We start from the raw sequence: 21503 nt of genomic DNA, 5'->3' as shown, positions 1-21503 counted from the left end.
TGAGCAACAAAAACGCGAACTTGAATCCCATCATATAGTCTGTCCACTATCTGCATGGTGTCATTGCAATGCGTTTTCTATTCTTTCTTATACAGTAAAAAGGGGGAAGAACACTATATTCATATGACTTATTCTGCTTACAGCTTCGAAATTCCACTTGTTTCGTTTAACGTAAAGCCTTTTAAATATAATCAAAACGTTCCCGTGTTTCGGCGGTCTGTGCGCAAAATAATAACGAGTTGAGCTTTATGATTTATGATGAATTGAAAATGGGGGACCCTGATGTAAACAAGACGAAAGTTGGTCTGCATCCCCAATTAACAATTGTATGTACTGAGCTGTACTGTACTGTACCCATTCTGCAATCTGTTAATAAACTTTTCAATCAATCAATCAATCAAGCTACGCGGAGCGCAGTCAGTCAGTAGCCTACACCCCGTATATTCCGATAACGCTATATAAACCATGCTGCATTCATTCTGAGAGAAAGATCTATTATTCCAAATGCTATTTATAGGGTTTTGACCATAATTACACTACTGTTGCTATTTTACAATGAACTATAATGAACTACGGTTCGTACAGAACATGCCAGTGTTATTATGCACAGAAGCTCATTTCCTTGTTGTAATAATATATTCTACCACTGGGTGCCAGGTACGCCTGGTCTGACCTGTGCGTAGATGTAAGCACGGAGTCAAGTTCAAATCAAAATTGATGAATCCCACTCTTTGCTTAGAAATGATCGTACGCACAGGGTAAGCACAGATCTGTGCGTAGAACACGTTGATGAATGAGGGCCCAGGATCCAGGCGCTCAGGGCGGAGTTCAGACGCAGATCAATTAGCTTGTCAACCAGTCTGGTGGGGAATATGGTGTTGAAAGCTGAACTATAGTCAATGAACAGCAATCTCACATATCCCCCCTTCTGACTGTCAAGGTGAGAAAGGGTGTTGTGCAGTACCTGGGAGACCGCGTCGTCAGTGGACCTGTTTGTCCTGTATGCAAACTGCAATGGGTCCATGGTACTGGGGGTACTACATGCCAGTTAGGGTACCTTGTGTATACTGCACTTGTGTATACTGTTTACTTTTACTCTTACTCATAGTATATTCAGATTTTAATTCTTTATTGCCCATATTTATTGTAACATATGATATAACTGATAGGGTATACAGACCCTCATCTGGACCTTTGATTACACTGTTTACTGTTCTCATATTTTATATCCAGAGTTATATATTTACACTGTTTATTTATTATTTATTCTTGTATATATTCTATATTCAGATCAAATGTTATTGCCTATACTTATGTCTTTCTACTATTACCCTGCCCATACCCGTACTACCCCTCCCACCTCCCTCATGCTGCTATGATGCCTGCATTTCCCAAGGGGGTCAATCAAGGAATATCTTATCATATCTTATCTTGTCTTTTTGGACAGTCCACTCCCCTGGTTATTACTTCTTTCTTTTTTGAGACAGTAGGACCACTAGCCTAGCTTAAAACTCCAGGAGAGGTGTTTTTGGCCGACAGCTTGGCTAGCTGGTCCGTATCTGCTTCAATTAATTCATGCTCAGCTAAGCTTGCTCGCAGCCGGATAGTTTTCTACTGGACGCACAGAGAGGAAATTGGTATTGATCTTCTTGTTTGACTCTGGAGAAGACTGTAAGCACATTTCTCATAATGTTGGCGGGTTCCTTTAAGGACTATACTACCTCTTGGCATGTCATTCAATGTTTCCATAACATGTAAAGAACAGGTTGTCCACCTGCATTCACTGTATGCTCATGATGTGGTGCAATGCCATCAATACAGCTCATTGGCCACTGTTATTTGATAACAATTGCCATTTGCCTACCAATGTGTCTATACCAGGAATAACATAAAATACATTACACTTTCAGAATAATCACGAGCATGGCCTTACCGGAACCATCTAAATGAAAATGGATACATACAGATTTAGTTCATTTTAATATCAAATCGGGTTGTACACTTGCTGGATGAATCATCGTGGTGACATGCGATTGCTGGAGACATTTGCCTCCATATGGCTTCCAATGTCTGGCTAATATCATCATTCCTTTCCAACACCATTGATAGATACAGTACATCATTTAGAGACGTCAAAATAGGGTCATGCAAAGGTCAGAGGTGAAACTCACGTGTATTCCTCTCGGTCCAGCTGGTCCTGTAGGGCCTAGCGCTCCCTGAGGGGAGGGGGAGGGGGCAGTTTTAAATTCACATGTCAACCTTGTCCAAAATCACTGCCACCAATACTGTTTGCGCATGTGTGTGTGTGTGTGTGTGTGTGTGTGTGTGTGTGTGTGTGTGTGTGTGTGTGTGTGTGTGTGTGCGTGTGTGCGTGTGTCCATATTTGTGTCTCACCTGCACTCCTGGCTTCGCATCCTTTCCATCGATTCCTTCAATGCCAGGAGGGCCCTTTCACGGCACACAGAGACAGGTCAATAAAAAAAAATGATTCACATGCAACATTATTATACATTATTATAACAGGATCGGAATGGGACATAGGCAGACAACGATCACACGATGTTCCTACCATCAGCCCTGGGGGGCCAGAGGAACCTGGTGGTCCAGATGGTCCCTGAGAACCTCTCATCCCATCATTACCCTGAGAGAGAAACAGAGAGAACGTAAGACAACTAAAATATATCTATTCATTAAGTCCCAGAGACAATGGCTTTGTTTCAAAGGAGATCATCTACTATTACTACTAATGTTACTACAACTACTACTACTATTAATGTCACTACTACTACTACTACTACTACTACTACTACTACTACTACTACTACTACTACTACTACTACTACTACTACTACTACTACTACTACTACGACTAATGTTAGTACTGCTACTACTACTACTACCACTACTACTACTACTACTACTACTACTACTACTATTACTACTACTACTACTACTACTACTACTACTACTACTACTACTACTACTACTACTACTACTACTACTACTACTACTACTACTACTACTACTACTACTACTACTACTACTACTACTACTACTACTACTACTACTACTACTACTACTGCTACTACTACTACTACTACTACTACTACTGATGTTACTACTACTATGCATTCATTCATTTATTTGCATTTATTTTAAATTTGTTGGACCTTATGGTGTTCTTCAATCAATCAATCAAATCCTTTATTTAACCAGATAAGCATCATTGAGATTAAAATCTCTTTTTCAAGAGCGATCTGGCCAAGCAAGGCAGCAGAAAGTTTCAACATAAAAAAGAACATCACAATAAAATACAGATAAAACATTTACATCAAGCTCCAATTTCAGGCAAGTTATCAAACAGGCAAATGATCAAACACAGTTGCACTGACCAAGGGAACTGAGTTCGTAGGATTTTAAAATGGCTTTGAATTCTCCGAGGGTGACCAGTCCTGGTAATTTTAGGTCCTCCTGTATCTTGTTCCAAGATGAAGGAGCAGCATATTTAAAAGCCCTTTTTCCCAATTCAGTTCTCATATGGGGAACTTCCAGTGTTAGAACAGCTTGAGAACGAAGGGCATACTTATATTGCTTTGTGCACAGAAGCACACTTAGGTACGAGGGAACCAGTTTAAGCAGAGCTTTGTGCACCAGAGAGAGCCATCGAGAAAATCGCCGTATTTGTAGAGATGGATAACTTGCAATGGTATATAGGGTGCAATGGTGCACTCGATTTCCACATCCCGTGACAAAGCGTAAGGCAGAATGGTACACAGTATCAAGCTTTCTAAGGTACTGATCAGGTGCATACATATAGAGTAAGTCACCATAATCGAGTAGTGGTAAGAAGGTGGTCGAGATCAGGTGACTTCTCACTTTAAGTGAAAAACAGGACCTGTTTCTGAAAAAGAAGCCGAGTTTAAGCTTCAGCTTTGACACAAGTTTGTCTATGTGAGATTTAAACGTAAGGTTCTCGTCCACTGTAATGCCTAGATATTTGTAGGAAGCAACCCTTTCGATGTCAGTCCCTCCAGCAGTAACAAGTGTGGGAAGATCAGCTGGGAGTCTCTTCCCATTTGAGAAGAGCATAAACTTTGATTTGCCAGCATTTAACACTAGCTTAAGCTGGGTAAGATGTGACTGAACAATGTCAAAGGCAGATTGCAAGAACTCCATCGTTTGCACAACACTGGGAGATGAGCAATAAATTACTGTGTCATCAGCATGGAAATGGTAAGCAGCATTAGACAGGAGTAGAGTAGAGGTCCCAGTACGGAACCTTGTGGTACACCCTTAAGTACAGGGAGGAAAGATGATGATAAACCAGCAGACTGTACACACTGTGATCTATCCGTCAGGTAATTTGAAAACCACTCTACAGCCTGTCTAGATAAACCAATTTTATGTAGACACTTCGATAAAATGGCATGGTCAACCGTATCAAAGGCTTTGGATAAGTCTAGGAACAGAGCTGCACAGTATTTATTGGAATCCAGTGATTCAATGACATCATTGACTACTTTAAGAGTAGCAGTGATCGTGCTGTGCTTCTTTTCTGTTTTATTCTTGACTTATTGTGATGTTTCTTCTTGACTTGTTTAAAGAAGACGTGTCCGGCCCATGGAGACATTAACGTGTGTTGTCGGGCCTTACAAATAAATTTGATTTGATTTGATTTACTACTAATGTTACTATTACTACTACTAATGTTACTATTACTACTACTAATGTTACTACTACTACTACTACTACTACTACTTCTACTAATGTTACTATTACTACTACTAATGTTACTACTACTACTACTAATGTTGTTACTACTACTACTACTACTACTACTACTACTACTACTACTACTACTACTACTACTACTACTACTACTACTACTACTACTACTACTAATGTTACATCTACTACTACTGATGTTACTACTACTACTAATGTTACTACTACTACCAATGTTACTACTACTACTGAAAAATGGAGGACCCTGATGTAAACAAGACAAACGTCTTTTTCTGGTCTGCATCCTCTTAGCAGTTGTTTGTATTGAGCCGTACCGTATTGTACCCATTCTGCAATCTGTTAATAAAGTTTTCAATCAATCAAATAATCAATACTAATGTTACTTCTAATAATATTGATGTTACTACTACTACTATACTACTAATGTTACTACTACTACTACTACTACTACTGTTACTACTACTATTAATGTTACTACTACTACTACTACTAATGTTACTACTAATGTTACTACTACTACTACTACTACTACTACTAATGTTACTACTACTACTACTACTACTACTACTACTACTACTACTACTACTAATGTTACTACTACTACTACTACTACTACTACTACTACTACTACTACTACTACTACTAATGTTACCTCTACTACTACTACTACTACTACTACTACTACTACTACTACTACTACTACTACTACTACTACTGTTACCTCTACTACAACTACTACTAATATTACTACTACTACCAGTACTACTACTGCTTCTACTACTAATGTTACTACTATTACTACTACTACTACTACTACTACAATTACTGCTACTACTATTAATACTACCACTATTACTACTGCCACTACTACTACTACTACTACTACTACTACTACTACTACTACTACTACTACTACTACTACTACTACTACTACTACTACTACTACTACTACTACTACTACTATTTGCACAACTACAACTTAACAAAAAATGTATTTAACCAGGTTAGTCCAATTTGCATTCAAATCTCTTTTCCAAGAGACCTGCATTGCAACTACAACTCATACTACTATAATGGCTTTTAAAGTAGACATAAATCTTGTGATCATCTGTTCTTGCCTTCTCAGCTTTGGGACCGGGGGAACCTTCTCTCCCAGTTTTGCCTGCAGAACCCGGGGGACCCTGAAAACAGACCCAGTGACGCACAGTTACCACACCTGTTCCAAAACAACAAACAACAACAAACAGCCGGAGGAGACAGATATGTACACACCGGTTATTATTATTATTATTATTATTATTATGCACACACCGGTTGCCCCGGGAAACCGGGTTGTCCTTGGAAACCCTAGAGAGAGAGAGAAGAAAAGTGATGGCTGAGACAGCTGTGTCTGTGCACATGTCTATGATTTGTATGGTGAGAAAATAGCCATGCAATTCATGTAAGTGTGCACTTAACCCTCGAGTCAACCTTTAAAAAACACACTACCTGTCTCCCTAGTGACCGAAACTGCGATCTCAGTAAAACATATCTTTTTCATGTATTGTTAATTTTTTTTTCATGAATATCATTATTAACTTATATTGAATATTTATTCATTTTCAGGATTTTAACCATTTCTTAAATTAGGGTTAGGGTTACCCTAGGGTTACGCTAACCCTAACCTGTCCAGTTCTGCAACTAGGGTGAAAGGTGTGACACTTGTTGTTCACGCGCTTAATAGTGATTGTTTTTAAAAAACAAACATGGGTTATTGTAATGTGAGTCCAAGATGTGATACTGAGCAACTTTTTTGGCATACACATAAAATCTAGCCAACGCTATCCACAAACACACGAAAAGGCTTTTTGACCAGAACTGCGACAAAGGTGACTGGAGGGTTAAGCAATAGAACACGAGAGGGACTTTGTTGGGTTAAATAACATTGCGGCTGTGAGTCGGTCGCAGGTACGACTCACAGGTGAGCGCGGCGGATCATCGTAGTTGCGATGTTATTTACTATAAGACACGGCATTGTGTGTTCTATTGCTTTAAACTAAATATGTTTACACAATATCAGCCAATCGGATTGCTTGGTCAGGACCAATGTCCATACCTGTTCTCCTTTGGCTCCCAGAGGCCCCGCTGGTCCCTTGTCTCCCTTGATTCCCTACAGCAACATGACAGCCAGGCAGAGAATGCGGTAGTCAATGCAGATGAAACAGTAAAGCTGAAAGTCAGAGAATCAAACACAATGACCTGTGACACACTAGGAATAATAGCGATGAATGATGCGACACTAACCGATGGGCCAGCCTGTCCTTGGTATCCAGGGTTACCAGGCAAACCCTGCGTTTAGAGAGAGAGAGAGAGGGAGAGGTTAACCTATAAATACACTGACTGCGGGGACATTTCCCACGCACAATGTTTTGGGCATAATGATGACCGGCAGCTCACCGATTCTCCCTTCTGCCCAGCACCACCTGCAGTCCCGCGCTCGCCCTTTAGTCCCTGTGGATAGGAAAATACACTTAAGCAATCGACTTTGTCAATGCTTCTGCCAATCCACTTGCGTATATATTCATCAAATGAGCTGTCTGTTCATCCAGTCACCCGCCTGTCCATCCATCATCCACCCATCCATCCATCCATCCATCCATGTCATTTTGTCCATCATGTTGTCCCCCCCCCACACAATAAATCAATAATGAGGGGGATGAGGGGAACTTACAGCCAGTCCTGGGGGTCCCATGGACCCTGGATATCCGGATGTCCCTGGAGACCCCTAAGGGTCAAGAACATTAATTTAATCAAACAGGGGAGACTGTTTTAATATTCAACATTATTCAACGTCAATTTTATATGAAATTGTTTGCCTGGGATGTACCTGCTCTCCCTTCAGTCCTGGGAGTCCGGATGACCCTTGCTCACCCGACAGACCCTGTGGAGAAGAGTGAGGGATATTTAAGATGAGAAAATGTAAACGAGAGGAGAGGAGGGGAGGGGAGAGGAGAGGAGAGGAGGGGAGGGGAGGGGAGATGAGAGGAGAGGAGGGGAGAGGAGGGGAGAGGAGGGGAGGGGAGGGGAGGGGAGGGGAGAGGAGAGGAGAGGAGAGGAGAGGAGAGGAGAGGAGAGGAGAGGAGAGGAGAGGAGAGGAGAGGAGAGGAGAGGAGAGGAGAGGAGAGGAGAGGAGAGGAGAGGAGAGGAGAGGAGAGGAGAGGATATGGCCTCTAGGCAGAAATGAACTGGTACGCTGTACCGCAGCAAGGACGAGACGAGTCAATACCGAAGTGGCTAACTGGCATTTCTAGTCTCCCATTGGGGCTGCCTACATACTGACATACTGTACGACTGCTTCTTTCTCTATGCGAGGGAGGATGTGCGTCCTCCAAGGAACTCGTCTATGGGACTTCAGGTGGGTGATTCAAATCCACGGCCATGACATTCAGAGGCTGATACATGCCTGCTTGGCCCATCTCTCCAGTCAAACCAGTCAGTACAGTTCATCCATTTTTCAAAGGATATTGATCTTTGAAATGTTCCCTGCCCGCCGCCCACCCTCTATCTCACTCTTTCTGTCTCTGTCCGTCTATTTCCCTCCCTCTGTCCTTTCACGTTCCTGCGGAAAGCCAAAGAAAAGCCTTGCTATAGATTCATCTGCGATGGCTTATCAAAGCCACGGAGTTTCATTAAAAAAACCGATTGCTTTTACCGCTGCTCTTTAATTGGGATGGTGAGAAAAAAAGATGAACAAAGGAGAAAATGAGTAATAGATTGAACAGAAGGCGATACATATTCTCTCCCCTGTTAAACTCTCCTGTAATATTGCTATAAAAGGCCCCTCATTATGCCGTTTTGCTTTTATTTTTTACACGGAACATGATGCATGATCAAGAAAAGCGCATGTGAAAATCGTCTTAGAAGTTGATTCATCTAGTGCTCTATGCACAAACACAATTCCTTTCAGCAAATATCTTACTCACAACAGCATTGTGTGAGCTAAGCAGGGTTGTACTTATAGGTGAATCAGTATTTACAATGTTTGCTATTTGGCGAAACAAGACAGCCACTCTGGCCAGACTCACTACACTATTCTACACCATGGTGGCCTAATCAAACTAATAATGAAACACTTAACCTGCAAACATAAGACTGTTCTGACAGCACAATATTGATTCTAAGAGATTCGCTGGGGACATTTATTTTTTAATGCATAGGTATATCAACGACAACACAAAGTTCACTATGGCATTAAACAGGTGCCAGAGAGCTGTACACCAGAACAAGCAGTCGGGGAGAACAATGAAGTGTGTTGGTGTACATGGTCAAGGCAAAGCATGCTGGCTGCTGGCTGTCCCTTTTACACAGACGTGGATTCACCAACGTGACGACCTCCGCTGCCGGCTTAATGTCCCCCATTCTGTCTGTCTATCTGTCTGTAGGGATGGGTACCGAATTCGGTACTTTTGAGGCACCGAACCGAAACACGTCGGTACTACCGAGTATCGAATCAAGTGAGAAACCGAAAAAAAAAGAAAAAAAAAAGATTTTTTCTTTTATTGTTCCTTTTTTTTTGCTTTTTTTTTTTTTTGCTTTTTTTTTTTTTTTTCATGTCAACGTTCACACGCACAATATATGCTTACCTAGGATTTGACTTGATTCAACAACAAAGCAGTCGGAGCAATGACAAGCTGAAAACTGTCAAAATTGTAGTTATTTGAAGTTTGGATTTTTTTTTACGACTGATGTAGGTAAATAAAATTTATTGAGACTAAAGTACCGAAAAAAGGTACCGTTGGGTACCGGTATCGATTCACAGGTACCGGTACCGGTATCGGTTCAAATGTGAAAGGTACCCATCCCTATCTGTCTGTCTCGGTCACTCTCTCTTTGGGTTTCTCTCTCTCTCTCTCTCTCTCTCTCTCTCTCTCTCTCTCTCTCTCTCTCTCTCTCTCTCTTTGTCTGTCTCTCTCTCTCTCTGTGTTTATCTCTCTCCCACTCTATTATCTCTTTATCCCTCTCTCTCTATCTGTGTCTCTCTCTCTCTATATATATTTCTCCCTCTCTCTCTCTCTCTCTCTCTCTCTCTCTCTTTATCTATTTATCCCTCTCTCTCTATATGTGTGTCTCTCTCTCTCTCTCTATCTGTGTCTCTCTCTCTATCTCTCTCTCTCTATATATGTGTCTGTATCTTTCTGTCTGTATGTCTCGCTCTCTCTGTGTTTATCTCTATCCCTCTCTCTCTCTTTATCTCTCTATCTCTCTATCTCTCCATCTCTCTCTCTCTCTCTCTCTCTCTCTCTCTCTCTCTCTCTCTCTCTCTCTCTCTCTCTCTCTCTCTCTCTCTCTCTCTCTCTCTCTCTCTCCAGTTCTCCTGGCATTAAACATTGCGAGGTTCGGAGCAGAATCCACACAGCTCACACAGCTCATCCATTTACCATCTATATCCTGCTAAAGCAATGCATTTGTATGGTGAGGAAGGGGGGGGAGGAAGGGGGAGGAGGAGGAGGGGGTAGCGTTCTCTCCCTGCACAGCAGTCCCACTCTCCATCACTTAGACAGGGGGGATAACTGAACAACGGGAAAGAAACAATGCAATCGTTTCCTCATCTGAAATAACTTTCATTAAAGAGCTATAGACAGAGATAGAGAGAGAGAAAGATAGAGGGAGAGCGATAAAGAGAGAGAGAGAGAGGGAGAGAGAGAGAGAGAGAGAGCGAGAGCGAGAGAGAGCGAGAGCGAGAGCGAGAGCGAGAGAGAGAGAGAGAGAGAGAGAGAGAGAGAGAGAGAGAGAGAGAGAGAGAGAGAGAGAGAGAGAGAGAGAGAGAGATGAAGGTAGGAGGGAGACTGTGTTATCATGTCGACGGGGGAGCGGATTTAAATGAGAGATGATCCAGATGTGAGATCAAGAAACAGAAAAAAAGAAGAAACCAATTATTGGGAGTGAAGACAGCGATAAAAGAATATAATATATATATATATATATATATAATACAATTTACTATTATATACTATATAATATAAGATGATATATAATATGTCATACAAGACAAACAAATATATGTACTGTACTTAACTTTAAATTGAAGTATGCAAGGCCCGACAGAGGCTTCCACTCTCAAAAAACAAAGCCCAGTTTCAAAATAAAAGCCCACAAGAAATACTATATTGTAAGCCCATATGGAATAGATTGCCCAATTTTAAGATGATTTTACAGACATAGTTAAATGATAAATACAGTATCTACCAAGTTTTGACAAACTCATTGATCCATGACACAATTTGCGCCAGGCCCATGCACTTGTTTGAAATATCCAAAACATTTTGGGGACAGCTTAATAACGAAAATGATGTGATATTTGGATATAATGTAATTGATTAATGGCCAAATATGCACCAGGCCCATGTACATGTTTGGAACCGGGGACCCCCTAGAGGTAAATTTTCAGGGTATGTTTCAGGTACTGATTTGTGGTCAATATCTTGAAAACTAAATGAGATATCACCAAGATTTTTACAACTCTTGATAAGCTTGGTCCAATAATGACCCACAGAAAATCTGGTAGCAATTGGACGTACAGTTTAGGAGATGTAAAAATTCGAAATGAGGGAAAATGTAGTCAGACGGACTTTAGTGGTTCTTGAGATCAATTTGTAGAGCGAGGATAGTTCTGTGTAAATCTGACTCACGGCGTGGGAGCTACTGTATGCTTTTTCAAAGTTTTGACCTTTAATTATATAACGCTCCAGCAATTTCCAGTTAATGGGCAGAACCATTTACCATCTCACAGGAGTTTGCACAAACATTTCTGGAGAAGAAGAACACTTGAACCCAGGACCCCTAACAATTAAAATGTGAGAGGGGGTGCTTGGCATGAAAGAGAAAGAGACAAGGAAGAGAGAGAAATAGAGAAAGGGAGATAAGCACAGAGAGAACGAGAGAGAGGGAGATAGGCACAGAGAGAACGAGAGAGAGGGAGATAGGCACAGATAGAAAGAGAGAGAGGGAGATAGGCACAGAGAGAACGAGAGAGAGGGAGATAGACACAGATAGAAAGAGAGAGAGGGATATAGGCACATATAGAAAGAGAGAGAGGGAGATAAGCACAGATAGAAAGAGAGAGAGGGAGATATGTACAGAGAGAACGAGTGAGAGGGAGATAAGCACAGAGAAAGAGTGAGAGGGAGATATGTACAGAGAGAACGAGTGAGCGGGAGATAAGCACAGAGAGAAAGAGTGAGAGGGAGATAAGCAAATATAGAAAGAGAGAGGGATAGGCACAGAGAGAAAGAGAGAGAGGGAGATAGGCACAGCGAGAAACACAGAGAGACAGAGAGGGTCGTGCAGAGACCAACAAAACAAAGAGAGTAGTTGATGAACTATCGGCAACTCACAGATACACCAGGTGGCCCCTGAGGACCTGGGAAACCGGGGGGACCCTGTGGACACAAGAGAGACACTAAGACCCAGCTGCAGAGCAGCATCATACAAGTAAAACATCTGAGCTTCGATCAGAATTAAAAGGCAGGCAGGCGGTTAGGTGGCGTAGCGGAGATTGCGTTCGTCACCAACCCCGGAGCTGTGAGCTGGATTCGCCTGTTCGAATCCAGCTCACAGCTCCGGGGTTGTCACCAGCTTGGCTGGCCGTTCACACTAATACAATTGGCTGTATTAGAGGGTGGGAGAAGCTGGCGGGGTGGGTCCGGGTCGTTGTAAACAGCGACTCCTACAGTTCGGTCGGGGCGCCTGCTAAGCGCGGATAGGACCTGAGTGGGATAGTGTGATCCTTCCACACGCTACGCCCTCTCAGGGAGGATCCGCGCTGCCAGGTGAAAAGAAGCGGTTGATTGGCTGGACTTGTGTCGGAGGAAGCACGTGATAGCATCCACTCTCCCAGATGATCTGACTGTGGGGGGTAAGTGCGCAGCGACCAGGAAGGGGATTGGGAATTGGCATACGACTAACATTGGGATGGGAGAAAATCAGAGGAAAATGGAGGGGGAAAAAGATCAATAAAAAAAAAATTTAAAGGCAGGCATTCATTCTGAGCACAGTGCACACAATAACCACAAATAAATGATGCATCGATATTAAATTGCTAAGTGGACTACTTTTTAAATATTTGAAACTTTCGCATGGGTGCTGCTCACTGCTCTTCCATCTCAAGACCACATAAGAGGCAGTGCACAACAAGAACACCAGGGGGCTCTGTGAACTCACAGAAAACAGCGAGAACCAGTGGCTTTCAAATGCCTTGATATCTGAAGCTTTGAGAGGGGGAAAAAAAGAAGAAAGAAAACACTGGTACTGTCCTAAAAATCATGCAAATGTAAACCAATAACTACAATGCACTCCATAACTTTTTTATCGAGCGCATTTGCTATATGACAGGACGAATCAGAGTGATGTGTCGAAGCGAGGGAAGCGATCAAAGTATTGTAAGACGAGTGCTAACTGGAGCAAATCTTGCACAACAATCAGATCCTGACAAGAGTCACATATGGTACATCGGTGCACGAGCCAACAGGAATGTCTTTATAGCGCTCCAGTGCCTCTATAAACAGGAAAACACATGTTCTTAATTAAACGCATTAGAGAACCTGGTTTCTCTACTGTGATGGAGTATGGAACAGCTGAGGCTGCCTGAGCTGGGTCTATCCTAGTGACGTTGTAATGTAACAGTCACAAACGTGCCTATTATATTTTGGGTGTTCATTTAGTTGCAGTGCCATGTTTGGTCACTAAGTGGCGCTCCATTGCTTGTACCTGATGTAGCAACGGGTTAAATTGGATTTAACTTGAGCCAGTGACTCACTGCACTTCCTGTCCACCTGCCGTTCGGCACGGCATCTAGTTCTCTAGTAACGATGTGGCTCATGTCTGTAAAACTATTTGTTGATATTTGTTGTATGGACAACAAATTGAAATTGAAAGAATGCTAATTATATGCTTTTGATAATAAATGGGTGTGCAGTAAATCCCCAAAAAGCGACAACGTCTGATTAGCTACTTGCTAAGCTATCCCGGTGCGGTTATTTCATGCTGACAAGTTGACGTCACACAGCCAGACACGTTACAACGTTGAAGAGTCTTAGTTAAGGAACTGGTTCTAAAGCCTCACCATGTTCCCCAGTTGACCTGCCTGACCTCTCTGGCCTTGACCACCCTGGAACCGGGAAAGAAAATAAAGGTGATGTTAGTTTTTTTCATTCAACCTTCATGTAGATCCTCTGTGGTTATCGAGGGTGGATCCTCGTTCTCAACAACAAAGAAATAACAAAAGCGAAGATAAATCGATATGACACAGCTATTAGCATTGTTTAAAACAATTGCACTCAAAACCAATAAGATGCAAAAGGACCTTTTAAAAATTTCCCAGCGAGTCAATATTTAAAGTGCTTTGTAGTTTATTCCATGAGTCCGGAGCACAAAAGCTAAAAGCAGTCTTTCTGAGTTCATTTGGAATTGACCCAAGGAACATGTCATGTAATCCAGTCCTGAGAGTGGGTTTGATAAGCTCCTACATTGAAGCCTGGCAGGGAGGTAATGTAAGTTGGTAATTTGTTTAGAAGCACTTTGTAAATAAACCATAATATATGTCCGCTTCAACTTCTACACACACACACACACACACACACACACACACACACACACACACACACACACACACACACACACACACACACACACACACACACACACACACACACACACACACACACACACACACACACACACACACACACACACACACACACACACACACACACACACACACACACACACACACACACACACACACACACTGTCTGTTATGAACAGGCACCCACCCATTCACACACAGACCCAGCCACACAGACACTCACAGCCTCTCCTCTTTCCCCTGGAGACCCTGGTGGTCCTGGGTGGCCTGGCTGTCCTGTGCGTGGTGGTTCACTGGCCTATGGGCGAAGGAAACAATCAGTAAGCGTGTCTGTGTGTGTATGTACAGTATGTGTAATCAGTACATCTGTGTGTGTCTGTGTGTGTAACAGTATGTGCAATCAGTACATCTGTGTGTGTCTGTGTGTGTACAGTATGTGCAATCATACATCTGTGTGTGTGTACAGTATGTGTAATCAGAACATCTGTGTGTGTGCAATCAGTAAATATGTGCTTGTGTTTAATCAGTAAATGTGTGTGTGTGTGTGTGTGTGTGTAATCAGTAAATGTGTGTGTGTGTAATCAGTAAATGTGTGTGTGTGTAATCAGTAAATGTGTGTGTGTGTGTAATCAGTAAATGTGTGTGCGTGTGTGTGTGTGTGTGTAATCAGTAAATGTGTGTGTGTGTGTGTGTGTAATCAGTAAATGTGTGTGTGTGTAATCAGTAAATGTGTGTGTGTGTGTGTGTGTGTGTGTGTGTGTGTGTAATCAGTAAATGTGTGTGTGTGTGTGTGTGTGTGTGTGTGTAATCAGTAAATGTGTGTGTGTGTGTGTAATCAGTAAATGTGTGTGTGTGTGTGTGTAATCAGTAAATGTGCGTGTGTGTGTGTGTGTGTAATCAGTAAATGTGTGTGTGTGTGTGTGTGTGTAATCAGTAAATGTGTGTGTGTGTGTGTGTGTAATCAGTAAATGTGTGTGTGTGTGTGTGTGTGTGTGTGTAATCAGTAAATGTGTGTGTGTGTGTGTGTAATCAGTAAATGTGTGTGTGTGTGTGTAATCAGTAAATGTGTGTGTGTGTGTGTGTGTGTGTGTAATCAGTAAATGTGTGTGTGTGTGTGTGTGTGTGTGTGTAATCAGTAAATGTGTGTGTGTGTGTGTGTGTGTGTGTGTAATCAGTAAATGTGTGTGTGTGTGTGTGTGTCTGTCTGTGTGTGTGTGTGTGTGTGTGTGCGCGTGTGTGTGTGTAATCAGTAAGTGTGTGTGTGTGTGTGTGTGTGTAATCAGTAAGTGTGTGTGTGTGTGTGTGTGTGTGTAATCAGTAAGTGTCTCTCTCTGTAAGTGTAACTGACCGCTACTCGCGGAGCCTCCTCGCCCTGCAGCCTCTCCAGACACTGTGAGCAGAAGACACAATAAATTACACTAAATGTCGCGCATCAGAGTGACTTCCACACATCACCGTACGTCTTGTCACCGCCGACACAATGCAAAATGAGTGAGTCTCGTTTTGTATCACAGGGTAGTTAGTAGCCTACTGTATGCACACCCCCCCGCGTCGTGCTGCCGCTGAAGGAGGCATGATTCACCATCTGAAGAATCATGTTGAATGTCAAGCTCAATTCGTTCCAAGCTCGGGACGGGAATGACGAGATGACTAATCGATTGAAGGACGTGCTCCCTTTTGTTTTGAACCCTGGCCCTATTTAAACTATGGCTGACAGGATGTTGACTAGTGTAGGCCGTTTCTTTCACCCATCGCTGTGCTGCAGCCTCACGCCGGGCTGCGAAAGACCTTGATGTCCTTTTCAAAAACAGTATAATCGGATGTGTCTTCGTACTGGATGTTCTGCTGAGGAAATGGTTGCAAATTGGACATTGTGTCAAAAGCTATAACCGTTTTTCAAGGCCTGTTACGCACGTAACTGGGCAATTTAGATACAGTAGTGCAAGGCCTCATTATAATCTTTGTTATGATGCACGGTTTGCAACAATTTCCTCAGCCGAACATACTGTACGAAGAGATAGCCGATTATACTGTGAGATTCCTCTTTTGGAAAAATACATTTATCATGGCTTTTGAAGGCTAAAACACTGCACTGTGGATTGTATTGGAGCCCGGTGAGAGGATTCAGCTCAGTGCTAGGCTTCTCAACACTAAAGCGATCAGTGAAATGATTCCCTGTAGCTACTAGTTAACATCATGCCAGACAATGATTACAGTAAATAAGGCCTGGGTCCAAAATAAGTGAACCTGTCCTTTAACCACTGGTTGATATAGTAGTTGATAGAAATACAAGTGGGATTATCTCAATTGAATTTATATCCAGAGTAGCCAGAATAATATGTTATTTAAAATAATGCAATTACCAGAACCACCCACATACAGTATTTCTAGTCAGTTTGTCTATTACATTCCCATCCCTGCTTCCTCCACCTTCCTCCCGCCAAAGGCTCACCCCCACACAGCCATCCGAGGCGCCCGCGCCAGGCTTGCCCTGGTCTTCTTTATCTCCCTTGGTGCCAATCGTGCCAGGAACCCCTGGCAAGCCCTGGGAGCAATCCCCAACACAGTCGTCCTGTTGTGGCACGGGACGCATCATCAACGCACATATACACAAGAAGACACACGCACACCGCAGGGTTTCCGTTAGAATTTGTTTTTGCAGGTCTGAGTGTCCGGTAGATTTCAATCTACCGGACAAATGGGATCAATTCCGGTCAGAGTTTATTGAGCTTAAAAACAATTGATAGGCCTATATAAAGAATGACATCCTCAAGGCATTTATAATATTTTAACTTAAAACTAGGCTACTTTTGCGTATATACAGTCATTAATATATTCCAAATAAAATAAGTCCCTCGAGACTTCGTGCTGCTGCCGACTTGAGGTGTCGGTGGGCAGTCTGCCCGACATTAATAAACAGCAGTCTGTTATAATCACATTTTTATGAGCTAACGAATTCCGTTATATTGGACATTTGTATTAATTATATCAAGCGAAGAACTGAGAAATTTGGCAGAGAGAGACGGCAACATTATCGTGGGTTTGCGTGATGTATATCTCCACCTCCCAACGACTTGGTGCTGGTCATAATGTCCGTGAAAATAATTCCCTCTAAGCACAATTTGATTATTTGAATTGTATTAAAATAGGCTAAAATTAAATAGCCTATGCGATGAACGAAACAATCATTACATTTGTTTCATCGTTGCTTCACCAAGCAGGTCTAATAATGTTGTCAGCGGGAGCTTGCTGCTAAATTTGCGAGAAGCATGCAGCTGCAGACCCGCAGAGCAGCAGTGTTTTCAGGTCCGGTCTGGGGACCGCTCAGCAGCGCCCCCCACCCAACAGCTGAATTGCCAATGGCTGAATTGGAGTACTGCACTGTGCCGGCAAGGCTGGTGGATTCTGTGGCTCTGCAGCTGCATGCTTCTCGCAAACCCAGCACTAAGCTCTCGCTGACAACATCGTTAGACCTGCTTGGTGAAGCAACGATGAAACAAATGTAATGATTGTTTCGTTCATCGCATAGGCTATTTAATTTTAGCCTATTTTAATACAATTCAAATAATCTAATTGTGCTTAGAGGGAATTATTTTCACCGGACATTATGACCGGAGAGATTAAATATGTCGGACTTCAACAGATTTTGCCGGTCAAATACCGGTAATTACCGGCTAACGGAAACCCTGGCACACCGTCAGTGTCATTAACGGCCATTTTCCGATCACAAATCCACAAAAGGGAGAGCATGCACACTGTGAGCCCTTGAGACGAAGAACCGTATGAGTCTTGTTCTTAAGGTGTCCTAACGAATCCATCTAAAGACGGTGAGCTGGGGAAAGTCGTGTGCGGTTTGAGAACGTACTTCGGAGGTCAGGGACGCTCAGGCGGTATGTCTCATTCGTCCTCCTGCGTCATTTCGGTTTTAACGTTGTAATAAGCAGGACGTTTTCCGAAGATGCACTCATATGGTTTTTGGTCTCAACGGTTCATGTTCAACCTCTGTTCTCTGTAACACGCCCCCCTTTTGCCAATTCACTTACGTCACTGTCCCCAGCGGGAACGTCCTGAGGCAGCTTCCCGTACTGCCCGGCGTAGGGGTTCTACGGGGAAGAAAAAGGGGGCAGCGGAGTGGACATCGAATTAGCAAAACAAGGATACAAGGCAAAGGGTGTCAACATAGAACAAAACACAGAAGGTCGATTCCTGATCCGCACGTTGAGTAAAACGAAGAGCACGGTTTCGCAAACGTGCTCCCATCAAATACAGTATTGCGTTGACGTCATGCTTGCCCCTAAATTGGGGCTGTGTTCCAAAATGTCATGATTACGTCATGCTGTATCAGGAATTGACTACAGTCTGCCCACAAGTCCTTTCTGTTGCTCCAGAGGAACATACTGTCTGGCGGCGTTGAGTGTGTTTGGCCTGATCCAGAGCAGTGGTGTAGTAGTTAATGGTATATTTCATCATCATCATCATCATCATTTATTTATTTATTCGTACATGGAATTACCACAGTTCAACAGTACATATTAATATGATCCAACAAATTCCATGGCCGAAAGGAACAGGAAGAAGAAAAATTATTATTTGTACCTGCAGCCCCTACAGTACACACATAAAGCACACTGGTAGACTTATTGCAATGTCCACCAAACCCAACAGAATGTAAAAATGGAAACATCAACACAACTAAATTAAATCAACATAAATAAACACATTTTGTGTATCTATCAGTCAAACTACATATTTAGGTGCATTCATTTACACACACACACACGCACACACACACACACACACACACACACACACACACACACACACACACACACACATGCAGTGTTGGCGAGTAGTTACCTACATGTAAGTTAAATGACTAGTTCAACTACATTTTGCAGTCGTTGGGTGGTACTTTAGCTACGTTGAAATCTCTGTAGATTCTTCAGTATTTAACTACTTTGTGTCATGTGTACTGTATATTGGCATATCTTGTATGTCACAAATGTAACAGTACTGTATATATGTATGTCATGTATGTCATAAATGTCATGATTAGATTAGATTAGATTAGATGATTAGATTAGATTTTTATATCTGTATATATCTGTATGTGTATGTCATACATTTCCTGATGAATTGAAAATGGGGGACCCTGATGTAAACAAGACGGAAGTCTTTCTCTGGTCTGCATCCCCTTAACAATTGTGTGTATTGAGCCGTACTGTATTGTACCCATTCTGCAATCTGTTAATGAAAGTTTTCAATCAATCATGTAGTTTAGGTAGTTGATTCCACCTCAACAATTGCCCCCCACCTTCTCCTTAAAACACACCCACAAGCTGCCTGCCCTAAACCAACCACACTCACACTGTAAGAAAAAACGCTGCAAGAAAACGGTAAATGTGTGGCATCAATGGTTGCCAAATACTTACTGTCAAATTACAGTAAATCAAATACATTTACAGATTACAATCTTTATTTAATGGTTCATATTTTGATAAAAGGTAATTTACTGTATTTTTACGGTACTTACACTTAAAGTAGAAAAATAAAAGTAATCTGTTAAATAATACAGTGAATTTACAGTGAAAAAACATTTATTTTTTACAGTGCACACTTTACTTTGTGTCAGATCAGATGTACCTCCGTGTAACTATGAGATGCCAGACTCAGATTGTGGTCATTTTCCAAAATGCAGTTTGGATGTAGTTTAACTACTTTTTAGAAGTAGATATACTTAAATTGATTTCCATTGTGAAGTAGCTAGTAGTAGTTAGTTAGCTACTGTAGTAGTAGAGTACACATACCGCTTTTTCTATGCATAAACAGTATACCTGTCAGTCTAACTACCCCTGAAATGTATAGTATGTTGGGAGTGGACTATAGTATACACACCTCGCCTCAGTAATACACCTCCACCCCTATTACTACACCACTGTGCCAGAGCCACTGACAGTATATCAATGGCTCCATCTCAAACCACAAACACTCCGCTTGTTAGTACCACATCAAACACTGTAGTTAGAATGTCCGCGGTCTCATCCCAGTCTGGAGAGGACCCGGTTCAGTGCTGGTATGAAACATTTACACCACAGGTCTCAACCACAAAGCCGATATATTTTCATTTCAACCAGCTCGGCTGCTTGTAGCAATGTATTTGGCACCGTATTTCATCGGATCCCCCGTATACCGATTGGTGGAAACGTATTTCACCCGATCCCACGTACACCCATTGGTGGAAACGTATTTCACCCGATCCCACGTACACCCATTGGTGGAAACGTATTTCAACCCGATCCCACGTACACCGATTGGTGGAAACAGTATCTTTGGAGTTTTTTTCTCCCCCAACTGCTTCCAACTATCAATGTATGTACGAGTCTAGATGAGATCTTTATGAAGGAAGAACTTAAGTTTCCACGCTGATAAGGGTTGCATTAAAAATCACACCACTTTTCATGGGAACGAGTCAGTGGTTTGTGGCTCTGCTCAGGATGTCCATTTCATCCATAATCCAATCATGGGAATGTCTGTTTCCTTCCACCCTTCATCCGCTGGAGCCACTGATCTCCTGTGAGTGAATGGGCCAAATTAATTCACCCATCCGATCCTGTCAAATCTGTGTCTCTGAGAATGAAGCCTGGAAGGAATTATACATGTATCAATTACTGTGAAAAGAAGCGGTCAGGCGTGTTATTTTTCCCCCCATTATGTACACAGAGGTAAAATACATGTTACATTATCTGACCGGCGTATCTTGAATGCAATACTCCAGGGAATCCCTTTCTTTTCCCGTGTGTTTGGATGCGTCCCGCTATTCACGTTAATGTACCGCAGTGATGGAACACAACGCCGCATAACGAACAAACCTTTGCAATAGAGGCAGACTGCACGCGCCCGTGGCATCTGTCTTGTCTGTTTGCAGCTTTGAGTGCAAATGTTCCCACTAGGGCTGACCTTCGAAAAACAATTTGGCATTCGAAGCTTTGGGGCCGAGATTCGATTTTAATTCGAAGCTTCGAGAGAAAAAAAAAAAAAAAAAAAAAATATATATATATATATATATAAATATTTTCAAAATTATTATAATTTTTTGTTGTTGTGGGACTTGTACAGCACTTTGTTCAACTTTGTC

General features: G+C 42.2%; 1 protein-coding gene across 1 annotated transcript in view; it reads right to left on the bottom strand.

The window, feature by feature from the left end:
- The window catches only part of col16a1 (collagen, type XVI, alpha 1), a gene marked incomplete at its 5' end in the record, with an annotated part of 142539 nt that overhangs the window by 17525 nt on the left and 103511 nt on the right, over positions 1-21503 (bottom strand). The window contains 16 exon segments of the mRNA XM_084311911.1: positions 2172-2216; positions 2395-2448; positions 2570-2641; positions 5865-5927; positions 6058-6093; positions 6842-6895; positions 7030-7074; positions 7183-7236; positions 7457-7510; positions 7613-7666; positions 12120-12164; positions 13847-13891; positions 14592-14666; positions 15717-15758; positions 16821-16940; positions 18412-18471. Of these exon segments, the coding sequence (XP_084168037.1) occupies positions 2172-2216; positions 2395-2448; positions 2570-2641; positions 5865-5927; positions 6058-6093; positions 6842-6895; positions 7030-7074; positions 7183-7236; positions 7457-7510; positions 7613-7666; positions 12120-12164; positions 13847-13891; positions 14592-14666; positions 15717-15758; positions 16821-16940; positions 18412-18471 (918 nt within the window).

This window comes from Notolepis coatsorum (assembly GCF_963971535.1).
Source record: "Notolepis coatsorum genome assembly, chromosome: 4".
In the NCBI taxonomy this organism is placed as follows: Eukaryota; Metazoa; Chordata; class Actinopteri; order Aulopiformes; family Paralepididae; genus Notolepis; species Notolepis coatsorum.
The sequence above is the reverse complement of the archived record's forward strand: the minus strand, read 5'-3'. Positions and strand labels throughout refer to the sequence as shown.